The sequence below is a fragment of the Cyprinus carpio genome, chromosome B20, assembly GCF_018340385.1.
Source record: "Cyprinus carpio isolate SPL01 chromosome B20, ASM1834038v1, whole genome shotgun sequence".
NCBI lineage: Eukaryota > Metazoa > Chordata > Actinopteri > Cypriniformes > Cyprinidae > Cyprinus > Cyprinus carpio.
The window spans coordinates 10,158,778-10,173,046 of NC_056616.1; the positions used below are offsets into that span (position 1 = coordinate 10,158,778).

The following is a 14,269-nucleotide window of genomic DNA, read 5'->3' on the forward strand; positions in this document are numbered from 1 at the left end:
ATGATTGTAAATATTGTCAAATTATGTATTCATCTATATAAATAGTATCATAATTTGAAAAAATTAATACATTAAACTTATATATATATATATATATTTAAATCTTTACATTTTAATATAAATATGAAAAAGGTCTTAAAAGAGGGGAAATGGTCTGAATATAATCTCTTATTGTCTATATTTATGCATTTTTGTGTAGAAATTCTTTCATAAATTGAAAAATTATTACATTAAATTTTCAATGTTAATTTGAACCATTTCTTTTATTGTCTATATATATATATTTTTTATATATATATTCTATATATATATATATGATATATATATATATATATATATTTATATATGTTATATATACATATACATTATATATATACACATATATATATATATATATATATAATAAAAAAAAAGCCTTCTGCACCTGGACCCAGAAATCGAGATTAAATCTAAATATTTGGATGCTCAGTTGTGAGTCACTCTGTAGTGACTCAAGAGTTCAGTGTGCAGTTTCTCACCAACTGTGACCTAAAGTTTATTGTAGAGGATCATGCTGTCGTATATTATTACGTATATCATGTATGATTACACCCCATGACCTGTGTTAATCAATGTTACAGTTTGCTTGACTTGCCAAGGTTTGCAGCAACAGGTTCTGTGTAAACCATCCATTGCCTGGTTAGAGAAATGACTACCAGATGCCTTCACTGCAAAGATAAAGTACCTGCATGATGGTCAAATCAGACGCTCAGGGCGTTTCCAAGTATTCTCCTCTCATATGGGCTCATATGCATAAGTAAACAACCTGGGCGGTTTGTTAATGTGGGAACAGAGCAGCTGCCTTAATGGGTCAATGAACAGCTATGGACTCGTCTCCGAGGATCTGATTTACACCTCATGGGGAGAAGGAATAAAATGTGCCCTGGGAGGGCAGCTTGTGTCTTCCCTGTGAGACACGTTTGCAGCGGTGTCCATTGTGTCAGGAGATTTACAGGCAGCTCTGTTTGTTAGCACCACAAAACCACATAAAACACAATGAGCTCTGAATCTCTGAAGATCAGTGGAATGAACAACAGAAGCAGGCCGACCAGCTGCTCAGTTGAGGCATCTGTAGTGATGGCCATTATCAGCAATGCATTGATTACCCAGTTTGCTTTTGCTAACTTCATTTTGTATCATTGTACTTGACTCTGTTGGTTCGTTTCAAAGGGGTGGCGATTCTGACTCCTGAAGCATGACTCTTTGATTCTTTAAGGTGCCTACAAGACTTTGAGTGATTCCTTAAATGTATTATTTAACCAGTTCTTCCAAAACACTGATTCAGTCAGTAACAAAATTTCTTCCCGATTCCGCTTGTCTGTTTGCAATCAGATAATTTCAAGCTGCTAAACTCCGGGAAAGTTTTGAGTCCAGTGATCCAGCAAGCGAATCCATTCAAGCAATCAGTCCAAAACAGGACTAATGTAAAGTAAACCAGGCTGATTACATAAGAGACGGCGGAGAGAATAGATACTCATGTTGCGTTTTCAGTTAATTATTAATTCAAGTGTGCTTGGTTTTAAAATACAAGCTCTGTGATTGTTTCTGAAGATTGCGAGAGCTCACGCGTCACGCAGTATGAACTACAGACTGAACGTAACATCAAAACATCCCACCACTGTATGATATGCAAACTAAGTTTTCTCTGCTGGATAAAGCAAACCAGCTTCTTTTTATATTTGAGTTTTGATGGTTGAGGATTGCAGTCAATGTAAAGACGACTGCGGTGACGTACAGGAGATGTAAGCATGCAAGAGTCTGATACACCATGCTGAGCGCTCTTAAAGCACAGATCATATGTTGTATTTATGCACAGACACATTTCAGTACATTCACATTGTTTCTACACACATTTGGGATAATGTTTTGATTTTTCTTGTGTATGTTGCTGTGTTTAGTCTGTGTGCACAAATGTATCAATTATATGAACTTCTTTTATCATTTGGTTCTTTGGTGTCCTTTTGGGGTCTCTCAAGTAGGGATGTGCCCGAATCCGAAATTCTGAAAGGTAATGGTGTGTACTACGGCACCCCTAAAGGGAATAAATACGTAATATACGAGAAAAATATATTTCAATGCTTTCTTTCACAATTATGTCATTGGGTAATTATCCTGTATATAAATTGCGGGCATCAGGGAGCCGTTATTAATATGCAGGACACTAAAATTCACTTTCAAGAGTCACGTTCACACGTAGCCTACTCTACTATGGTCCAATTACCACACATTTCACTAGATTAGATGTTTGTCAGTGGTGCTCAGGGTGTGCAGATCATTCGCCATCTTCCCATCAATCATCTCTCCATACATCTCTCTGTTAGTGTTGTAAGTGAAATTTTATGTACTGTTATGTAAAAGGCAACCGCTAGCAAGCGGCTAACCATGTCCCTTTAGTCGCACCATGCAACGCATTATTCATTTTCTGAATACAGATTTGCTGTTCGGGCACATCTATACTCCCAAGTTACCTTTTTTTGAAAAGATATCTTAATTTATCTTGAAATAAGCTTGCAGAAAATACAGTTTTGTGAGAATCACCCTTCTATCTTTTGGTTTACTTTGCTGGATATACACTCACCTAAAGGATTATTAGGAACACCTGTTCAATTTCTCATTAATGCAATTATCTAATCAACCAATCACATGGCAGTTGCTTCAGTGCATTTAGGAGTGTGGTCCTGGTCAAGACAATCTCCTGAACTCCAAACTGAATGTCAGAATGGGAAAGAAAGGTGATTAAAGCAATTTCGAGCGTGGCATGGTTGTTGGTGCCAGACGGGCTGGTCTGAGTATTTCACAATCTGCTCAGTTACTGGGATTTTCACGCACAACCATTTCTAGGGTTTACAAAGAATGGTGTGAAAAGGGAAAAACATCCAGTATGCAGCAGTCCTGTGGGCAAAAATGCCTTGTTGATGCTAGAGGTCAGAGGAGAATGGGCTGACTGATTCAAGCTGATAGAAGAGCAACTTTGACTGAAATAACCATCGTTACAACCGAGGTATGCAGCAAAGCATTTGTAACGCACAACCTTGAGGCGGATGGGCTACAACAGCAGAAGACCCCCCATTACCACTCATCTCCACTACAAATAGGAAAAAGAGGCTACAATTTGCACGAGCTCACCAAAATTGGACAGTTGAAGACTTGAAAAATGTTGCCTGGTCTGATGAGTCTAGATTTCTGTTGAGACATTCAGATGGTAGTGTCAGAATTTGGCGTAAATAGAATGAGAACATGGATCCATCATGCCTTGTTACCACTGTGCAGGCTGGTGGTGGTGGTGTAATGGTGTGGGGGATGTTTTCTTCGCACACTTTAGGCCCCTTAGTGCCAATTGGGCATCGTTTTAAATGCCACGGCCTACCGGAGCATTGTTTTGACCATGTCCATCCCTTTATGACCACCATGTACCCATCCTCTGATGTCTACTTCCAGCAGGATAATGCACCATGTCACAAAGCGCCGAATCATTTCAAATTGGTTTCTTGAAGATGACAATGAGTTCAAAAAAAATGGCCCCCACAGTCACCAGATCTAAACCCAAAGAGCATCTTTGGGATGTGGTGGAACGGGAGCTTCGTGCCCTGGATGTGCATCCCACAAATCTCCATCAACTGCAAGATGCTATCCTATCAATATGGGCCAACATTTCTAAAGAATGCTTTCAGCACCTTGTTGAATCAATGCCACGTAGAATTAAGGCAGTTCTGAAGGTGAAAGGGGGTCAAACACAGTATTAGTATGGTGTTCCTAATAATCCTTTAGGTGAGTGTAGTAAATAATGACAAAATTAAAGTATTAAAGAGTTAGTTCAAATTAGTTTATTATTGGTTAGTTTAAAATTAAAATTAGCCCATTTAATTACTCACCCTCAAGTCATCCTAGGTGCATATGACTTTCTTCTTTCAGACGAATCCAGTCAGAGTTATATAAAAAATTTGATTTTTCAAGCTGTTTAATGCCAGTCAGCGGGTATTGAATTGTTTCAGTCCCAAAGAACAGAAATTAAAAGCGCCTATCCATAAAAACAAAACAAAAACAAAAAAACAGTGTCTCACACAGCTCCAGGGGAAGAACAAAGGCCTCCTGTAGCAAATCGATGCATTTTTGTAAGAAAAATATCCATATTCAAAACGTAATAATCACTTGAATCTAGCTTGCGCTCACTGTTGTACACAGAAACAGTTCTGGGCGGATGACGTATGAGGTCAGCGTTGTGTTGCGTGACTGTCTTTATGACTGAATCTCTTTGCTCACATTCATTCAAAATTTGATTTAATGAGGAATGTAACAAATGAATGTGTCTATGAGTGATTTACTGAATCATTTACTCAACCGATTCATTCAAAAGAGCTGATTTATTGAGGACTAAAACAAGTCACTGTCAGTAAAAGTGATTCATATCACTGGTTCATTCAATCAGTTCATTAAAAATATTAATTAATTCAGGAATGTAATAAATGATTGTAATTAATATTGATTAACTAAATCATTTACTAAACCCATTTGTTCAAAAGTACGATTTATTCAGGCATAAAACAAGTGACTGTCATTATGAGTGCTTCACACTGAAGCACACTGATACATTGAGGAATTAAATAATTAATCATTTTATTTAAAAACACTAATGCGTACTCACTGTCAAGTAGCATTTGTGTGTTTTTCTCATTGTTTCTTGTTGCAAAACTAAATTTTCCAATATTCAATGAACTAAATCATTTATGTCATAGACATTGTTAATGTTGAAATATCTCCAATCTGCAAACAGTTTGTTCTGCATAGTATCAAGTATGAGTAAGAGCATGTGCTACACACTATCAGACCTGACACTAGTTTGGGCAGTCCAAAGTATTTAGGCCAACCAAAAGCAATGTGACCATTGCCCTCCGTGTTTATGTGTGTGTGTGCTGTATGTGTGTGATCCATTTGTCTCCTTCAGTCACTATCATCCAGGAACGGGCCTGTCTGCATGTTCTGTTGCCCTGCATGCTTATTCATCTATCAGTTGTATGAGTTACAGGAAACCTTGAGTAATTGATATCACGCGCAAGAGACACATGGACAAGGAGATTGAATGATATATATATACCTGTAATAAGGCAAAAGCATAAATAATGGTTTTTCGCTGTTAGGGGGATACCAGTTAATCACAGCAGCTGTTTTTGATTACTCTGTCCCGGTGGGAGGGATGCATTATGAGCCCATTCTGATGGGGTTTACTGCAGCAGAGCGTGGAGACCGTAGCCCCAACACTGTATGTCAAATGGGATGAGGGTAGTGTTATTTGCATGCTTGTGTGTGACAAGGGAAAGAAGGGGTAGTGACCAGAACTGCAGTCTGCTTCTTATTAGTGTGAAGAGCATTTGGGTTATGGTCTAAAGTATCCCAATATCCTCTCCTATAATCCACTCTCTCCTGCCGAAGGGATCCAGCTGTGGGTCAGCACTAGGGGAAGGATACTCTGAGGCCTTTGAAATTAAAAGTGGCATTTACTCCAAGGAGCTACAATGGCATTTCAGTGCTTCATCTTGTATTATGAATAGGCCTATATAAGTTTTAAATACAATTGTATGTTTTACCAAATAATGAAAAGAAATTACATGCACTTAATGCATATTAATTGATTGATAAGTGACTGCTGTTATTCTGTCAAAGCATCCAAGAAACATCAATATGATCCTCAGTTTGGAGGAGTTTGTCTAAAGAAAGTATCTTAAATAACCATGACTCTGAAGCAGATATCAGCACCTGAGGATGTTTGTGAGTGGTTCAAGCTACCAATCCAAAACATTCCAGTCTATCTATCAAATTCTCACTCATTGTGATTCCCGATAAAGATATGAAAGAGATCAGTCCAATCACTCAGCTCTTACACATGAACACATTTCACGCTTTCTCTCACTCACTCGCAAAAAACAAAACATTCCTCACGGGCTCCCAAGGGAAAGACTTAGATTTATGTGTGTTTATTTACTTCAGCACAAGCAGTCTTCTGTGGTCTCATAGGGTTCAGCATTCCCAGAGGAAAACCAGGAATTTCTTTCACCACAAATTCAAACACCGACCACAAAATTCCAAGGAGCTCTTTATCACTTCTTTTCATCAAAGAAAGTCTATCTTGGATCTTAATTTCTGTACTTTGTTAAAGGCTATCTGCTCTAGTTTCTAGTGTAGCCAATTTTAATTTACTTCTTTCTTTTACTCAGAACTTCATTACTTTTTCCGGGTGTTTTGAGAGGTTTTCTTTGAATTTGTGTCCTGTTCTCAATATCAGAGATTGCTCAACTTGCTTTGGAAGCTCTTGTGAAAAAGAACTTTAGCATACTTTTGAAAAGAGTACTGTTTATGGAAATAATAGGCTATACTTTAAAAGAAGATACTAAGCCATTTAAATTAGTGGAATTCCCTGCCATAATTACAGTAAATAGCTCTGCATGTGCATTTATTGCTGCCATAAAGAAATCTGCTCTTTTCGCAGAATTTCGTAAAAAAAAAAAAAAAAAAATTACAATTAAATGAAAATGTTTAAATGTATAGCCTAATAAATGCAATTAGCTGAACTCTTTGACCCACTTAAGTAGGACTAAAGTACATTTTTACATGTAATTTGTTGTATTTGAAATCTGGTTAAAGTTTGTAGTGTTTGTGGTATACTAAAATATACTTCAATTTGAATTTCTGTTGACATTTTTATGTATTTAAGTTGCAACTACATTTCAAATAAATGAACTTAAATGTTATATAAAAAAACACACTAGAATTAAAATTATCAAATAGTTTACGTTTATATTTTTAAAAAGTGTACATTTTAAAAGGGAACCTAAGTTTTTTAAAAACTTAATCATGAAAGTGTTCTCTCTGTAAGTAGACTTGAGTGGTGTTTTATTTGATTCATATTATATTATCTACAAGTAGTTTTTTAAATATATATATATTATTTTAAGATGTGCACATACAATACAATTAAGCACAGTTCTTTTTCACAAGGGAGTTAAAGGCTATGGCCCATGACTAAAGAATTTTTTGATGAAAGGAAGGCTAGCATATTGTTAGCATCACACTCATGTCCTAAATTAAACACAACTGTCGGATGGTGAGTCATATGCCGACAAAGGGAACCAAATGTGTGTAAGTACACAACAACCAAAATATTTGGTTGCTTGTATTAGGTAGGCAGAAGCCACTGAGTAGTCACGGTTTGGTTGTTTTTCATATAATAAGCTTCCCCCATTTTCACAGCCGTGGTCAGTTTTTGGAACATTATTTTGAGAGGAAATTTTTCAAAGAGGAAAAATAAAAATGACTGCCTAATGTGAAGAATGTTTACGCTTTATTTTTCGCCACATCTTCTATAATGTGTGTCAGGAATACTGATTCTGAATGATTCGTGAACACCACACGACTTTACGAGCTCTGTATTTGTTCTGAACCCATCTGTGAAAAATCTATTGAGGTTGAAGGAGTTCATGCATGTCACATTTGTGGTGCGCTAATGTGTTTTCTGTGGTGGAATCGGGCAATGAGCCATTTACAACACAGAGATCCTCTGCTTTTAGACATATTGCCATTTTCTTTCACTGAAATACACTTAGAAAGTTTAGACACAGAATTGTGTTGGCCTTGGCACATGTTTTGAGTGAAATAATCCTCTTTTCACCTTTTTTTGTATTATGACATTGAAGGTGTCAGAATTAGTGTATATTTCATACAGAGAGTAGAAAGCACATTAGGATTTGGCATTGAACTTCATTTATACAACAGTTCGTTCCGGTCCTCAAATTTGGTTGGTCGAGCTGTGTTCCAAGACTTCTGATCTTACAGTCCAACAGCAACCAAGTCTTGACTTTTCACAGTTTGTATCAATGCGCTTGCCAGTGTTTGTTTTAGACACATTAAGCTGTATAATAGTGGTTTATACTTTTGTTCAAAAAAAAAAAAATTAATAATAATCCCTCAAACTGTTCTTTAAATTCATGTTTTTTACCTCCTGAATCGATGGACGAAGGTTATTAATCTTATTATGAAGGGATCATCCATGCATATGTTTCATTTTGCAACTTTTTTTTTTTTTTTTTTGACGTAATTTTCAATTAACATGTCACAACTTGATCTTCCACATCTCTTTACAATTAACTGCAAGTTTTCATTCTTGAGATCTGCCTCCAACCAATCAGTAACTGGTTAAATATTTTTGCGGGTTACATTGTTATGCCAGTAGGTGGCAGCAAGTGACTGTCCTTAAGAGCGATTAATTGAATAACAAATTCAACTCACTGACGTCTTTCAGGAACAATCAAGTGACTGAATTTGGAACAGCATACTACTCTACTACCTATTTCTGTATTTCGTCTCTATCTTTTCCAAATTCAGCCAGTGTCTTTATGAGTGAATCATTGAATCTTCAACTCAAACTATTCTTTTAACAACTTCATTTCAACTGATTCATTCAAATTAATTCTTATTATGAAGTAATTACTTTGTGACCATTAAAAAGTATGTTCTGTGTAGTATGAATGTGTGTAGTATGTACTTAATCCAGAATGTGATTTATTTTTTTATTTTTTTTCTTATTTAGTAGCATATTCAGATATAGACACAGTCTTTATTGGTTAATCACTGAATCGTGAACTCAGTCGATTCGTTCAGCAACAATGCTTTGAGGAACAATAAACAAGTGACTGAGTGTCATTGATTCATTCACTTAACTGATTCATTCAGAAATGCAACCACTTTGTGTTGATTGTGCTGTGACTATTTTCATTGATGGAGCAGTTGTTTGCCTAAAATGTAAGTTACTCAATATTAACTTGTTTAATGTACTGTTTTGTTAAAGCAATATCACATTCGCAACTGCACAGTTGGTCTAATCTGTCAGCAGTGCTTGTGTGATATATATCCTTAACAGTACAAATGCATAATTTTTGGAGCTGTATCACTAAAATGTTCCTGCCTGTCATAATATATCGTGTGCTAAACCTTATGTATAAAACATACCTTTAAAAAAAAAAAAAAAAGTAGGCCTATTACTCAATGTGCTGGTCCTGAATAATGCCAGAAACCCAGTGTTGGCAGTAATTCAAAGTGTGTAGGTTAAAACACGTTAGCGGACTTAAAAGCCCCGGAGGCAACTAGAACATTAGCGCCACTCAACACTAATTACCCACTCGAACAGGGGCTCATAATTAGTCTTGTCAAAAAATGTGATTAAGCACTATATCCACATGCATACAAATGGCTGTATCCATGACCTCTGCTGCTCTGCCCGGGATTTAGGAGGGTGTAGCACCCAGTTCAGACAGCAAACACAGCAACTCGTGATGAACAAAATATGACTGTAATCATAGATATATGCCAGATGTTTGTAAAAAAACATGCTCTGTGTTCGAAACTAAGCTTGTTTTACATATAAGCACTGGAGAAACAGAGTCGCCGAGGGTGGGGGGGGGACTAACCAATGAGCATCTCTCATCACTGAAGCCCACTAACAGTATAAACCCTGCTGTACAAGCCCCGTGGACTGGGGGAAGTGTTGATTAATGAGTCATTGTGCTAAGTTACTTTTCCTTTCATGTAAGTGCTATAAGCAGCATTCCGGGATCTAATTACTGTAAACATAACATACTCACAGCATAGCATTAGACGTGTGTGAGGCTTACACACAAAGATTTCCACAGACCCCTCTGCCAGCTACATGCACATTTCCAGTAAACTGATCTCTGAGGAATAGATGAGTAACTTCAGACTGAAGAAGAACTGATAGTAACTGAATTACAATTAAATAAACAATTATCTCACAATTCTAACTTTTTGTTAGTTGTTACCTCACAAATTCAGATAAAAAAGTCAGAACCGCAAACTTGAAATTCTCAGAAAAAAAAGTCAGAATTAAGATATATACATAAGAAAAGACAGAGGCATGACATATAAATTCTGAGAAAAAGTCAGAATTGTGAAATATAAACTTGCAATTAAGAGAAAAAATGTCAGAACTGTGTGATTTTTTCCAGATATTTTTTTTTATTCCAAAAGTCCACAAATTGACATTTAGGTTAGTTAAGATTTTTACATAGTTACATAGTCTAGTTTTCAGTCATACAAACCAACATATATATATATTTTTTTATTTTTATTTTTTTTTTTCGAAAAGAAGTTCTTTTAGCTGCATAACTGTAAAGTGAAGGACAGCTCATTTTTTTAAAAGATAAAGAAAACCTGTTATCAGCAAGTAGAGATGGTCTTTATATTGGCTCAATGTTGTTTTTGTGTCAAGTGTGTTTAAGTTTAAAGAGCAAATGTATCAAGGGAGTAAGAATAACATTGTGACGTTATAAACAGCAAGTGTGTGTGTGGTCAAAATCAAAGTGAGAATGAGACAAATTTGGTTTGTTCTTTTAGACTACTTCAAATTACGAAAATATCAAAAATGCCAAAGACCTGATATCATATTGTGTACTGTTAAATTTTTCATATTAAATAAGACACTACAGAATAGTAAAGTTATTAAAAGAATGTGGGTCAATACAGTAATGGTTATAGACTGTTACACTGTCTATAAAGTCAATGAAACGGACCCATGCTGATTATTTTGGTATCCTGACATTGGAGCCTGAACATATGATACATTGGCCACGATCTCTGTGGATGAGCGCCTCACCATACATGGCTCTGGATCTATCACTGGGGCTTACAGTCAAATTCAGGTTAAAGGGGGAGTCAGACTATGTGTGGGCTTCATATGCCCTCTGGTGGACATGAAGAGAGAGGTTTGAATCACACCAACTCATAAGTATTATACAATACATAAGAACAGCTGCATTTGTTCGTTTGCATGACTGTATCACCTAACAGCAGCTGATGAAGCAGTATAAAAAGTAATTTAAGGTGTGTTAAATGTGAGGTATGTTTGTTAACTGCACCATATTAAAATATGTAATAATATTCACTTCACACTTTTTTTATTATTATTATTATTATTATTCCAAAGGTTCACAAAATTACATTTTAGTTAGGTTAGTTAAGATTTTGAAAATAATTAAAAATACAAATGTTCAACCAAACATTTGCTTTTTCAACTGAAAATTTGCTTTTTCAACTGCAAACATAAATAAATTAGGAAGATTAATGTGTAAATCATCTTTAACAACATATACTGTAACAAGCAATTTTAAATCCAATGTACAGGTTTATCTGTATTCATGCCTTTTTGAATCTTAAATGTGCATTTTGAAATCAGGAGTTGATCAGAAAGCATGTCAAACTCTACACTCCTGCCCTTCGCGGTCTAGCCTGTGTAGCGTCTGATCAATAAATGAGCACTCAATATTATGTACCTAAGGTTACTTGCTGCACAATCCATACTCAGAGACTATGACACTGCCACAGTGTATGTGATATCGGTCTGAAGATTGTTTAGTGCATAAAACAAACACAAATCTCTGAGAGACTTATTTTACTTTGAAGGAGTTCCTAGTCATTTTCACCGCTTCTCCAGTTTCTTAAACTTGGCCTCTGTGAATAAACACACAAACAATTACACAAGAGAAATACAAAATACTGAGAGTAGTTCAGTTAAACATCACAGTATTATACTAGTCTCACAAAATGAGCTCACTGCTATGACAAAAGAGAAACCTGAGCATTTATTTGGTCTTATAGCACCATCTAATGTCCATTGAATCAACTGTTCAGTGATTCATTCAGGGGTACTTCGTTTTTCAAGAGGTCCAGTCTCTACATTTCATAGAGCTCTTACACATAATCTGAGTATTGCTGTAACTGTGTCTACAGACCTACATATAAAGAAACTAATGATTTCATTAAATTAGTAGGCCAAAAAAACTCAAAATATCATAAGCTGACTTTGAATGATGGTCAATTTATTTAACATTACAACAAATACAGTACTTTTCAATCATACATGATTAAATATCTGATTTCAGATCAACTGCAAAAGTAAAATGGTAATAAAAGTAGCCACACAGCACAACATAAATAGAAATTGTGGGTCTTGTTCATCTGAAGTGGGCGCCAACAGAACAGACGGCTGTATTGATTGTGATTAGAAAACAACTAGTTGTGTTGCATCATGATTCTCTCCTCCAGACAGGGCAGACGTGGCTCTTCAAAGAGTGCAGCAGGGATGACGTTTTTGTTTTTGCAAAACCCAGAAATATTGCATTTTCTTCTGGTTCCATCATCCTGAAGTCAATGTTTTTTTTGACTGGGTGTTTAGTTAAATGCTTGAAATAAGGTCTGTGGTGAACACAAGCTCAATATATTTTCATGTTTTATTCTACAATGTAAAATACACCAGTAATAACCACCTGTGTGTGTGTGTGTGTGTGTGTGTTGTCTTGAAAAAAAAAAAAAAACAATTGGTAACATTAATTAATCAAATCGAAGAGTTAAACTTATCTACATACTAGTCCACTTTTATAGCCTTACTGAGTTTATAGTCGTGCTCTTGCGAGCTGGTCCTATGTTGAGCTTCTGTTGATTGTATTAAGACTTCTGAATTGGTAAAAGTGGTTGATTTGTGAAGATTATCATGATGAACAAAATGTGCAAGAATCATAAACTTTTGTTGGTCACAGAGCTTATTTTCGGCAATAATCCAAATTCCAATGGAAAAATCCTACTTTTTTGTTTTTGTTTTTTGTCAAAGGAATCAGGATGACGCTAACTTTGGGACATTGCAGCAACCTACTGTCATGCAATCAACTCACCTTTTGTTTTCAGTATGTTTAGGGTAGGTTCAATCAAAATGATTCACAGCTCAGACGAAACTAATGGTGTCCTTCATAATATTTTATTAAATCAATATGAACTAAACCATAAAAAAAAGAAAAAGCTCCCAGTGTTTTCCACGGAGTTGCTGGTTTTTGTACTCACCCAGTTTCTTTGAATAGGTGTCTAGTTTATAAGCAGCCTGTTCCAGAGCCGTAACCTGCTCCTCGATCTGGTTAATCTGATCCAGATAAGGCTGCAAACTGGCATCTAAAGCCAAAAATGAGAACATAATTTAAGATGATCAATTTATGGCTTTAATACTCACTTTCTAGCCAATCACAATGTTATTAAAACTAGTGCTGTCAAACGATTTATCGCAATTAATCGCATTCAAAATCAAAGTTATATTTATATACATATAAATTATGTTATATATAAATATATTTAATATATAAACAACATATTTTTCTGAAATATATACATGCGTGTGTGTGTATTTATATATACATAATAAATATACACAGTACACATGCATATATTGTGTACACAAAAACTTTTATTTTGGATACGATTAATCGTTGGACAGCACTAATAAAAACACTAAGATAAGTGTACTTTGAACACCGTGTTAACTAGTTTTCTATATTGCTGCCCCGTTTCTCACACTTCTGGTTGAGATCTTGTAGATTGCGGCTGATGTTGATGGATATGTCCTTCATCTCCATGTACTTCAGACTGGTGAGTTTGTTCATGTTCTCCAGGAGTTTGTAGTCCTCACAGGTCGCTGAGGAAACAGAACAAAAATTACACACAAAGTCTATATATAAATTAAAAGAGAGAGAGCTATATTAATTATTGTTCTTTTATGATCATTACCGGTGAGCTCTCCCTGTAAGAAAACTGACATTTTGTCAAACATGTCTCTGCAGAGCGCATTGATATCAGGTTCAGCGGGTTCAGTGGCCTCCTCCGCCGTCTCCACTCCTCCGTCATCTGTTACAGACAGCAGACACTTTTAGCGTCCCGAAAACTAGTGAGCTGCCTACCTAAATGTATTTGATGCCCAAAAGTGCAAACTAGGTAGAAAGCTTACTGGGTTTTGAGACACAGACAGTCTAGTTACAAATGTTCACAAAACGCATCATTCTCTTTGGAAACAGGACAAGTCCAATACTCCAGAACAGGTTGCATTAACTCAAAAATAAACCACAAACACAACAGGACCAATAGCAGCACGAAGCTGACAGAATCGTAGTAGATGCAGTGACTTGCACACAGACTGATCTGTTTACAAAACAGCTTACTGTTATTACTGGGTCTTTTGGCTTTTTGGTTCTCTGTCGCATCTGTCTTGTGCTCGGGTTCGGCGGTGAGGGTGAGATCGGTCGGGGGAACCGGTGCTTTACTGATGCTCTCCATCGCCGCGGCCTCGTCCCCCGTGGCTGCCATTTTCACATCACATGATCACATGACCAACCAGTTTCACGTGACTCCTCGT

The 14,269-nt window shown here is 36.2% G+C and overlaps 1 protein-coding gene across 2 annotated transcripts; it reads right to left on the reverse strand.

Moving 5' to 3' along the window:
- Nucleotides 1–11,160: 11,160 nt before the first annotated feature.
- On the reverse strand, nucleotides 11,161–14,254 carry LOC109055489 (biogenesis of lysosome-related organelles complex 1 subunit 2-like). 2 transcript variants are annotated; one of them, XM_019072698.2, is made up of 5 exons: nucleotides 14,076–14,254; nucleotides 13,648–13,764; nucleotides 13,436–13,555; nucleotides 12,934–13,038; nucleotides 11,161–11,550 (listed from the first exon to the last, which is right to left on the reverse strand). In XM_019072698.2, the coding sequence occupies exons 1-5, from the start codon at nucleotides 14,218–14,220 to the stop codon at nucleotides 11,519–11,521; spliced, it is 519 nt and encodes a 172-aa protein (XP_018928243.1). In that variant the 5' UTR covers nucleotides 14,221–14,254; the 3' UTR covers nucleotides 11,161–11,518. The 2 variants fall into 2 exon arrangements, with proteins under 2 accessions (XP_018928243.1, XP_042602888.1); XM_042746954.1 differs by lacking the exon at nucleotides 11,161–11,550 and adding an exon at nucleotides 11,664–12,161.
- Between the last annotated feature and the right edge of the window lie 15 nt (nucleotides 14,255–14,269).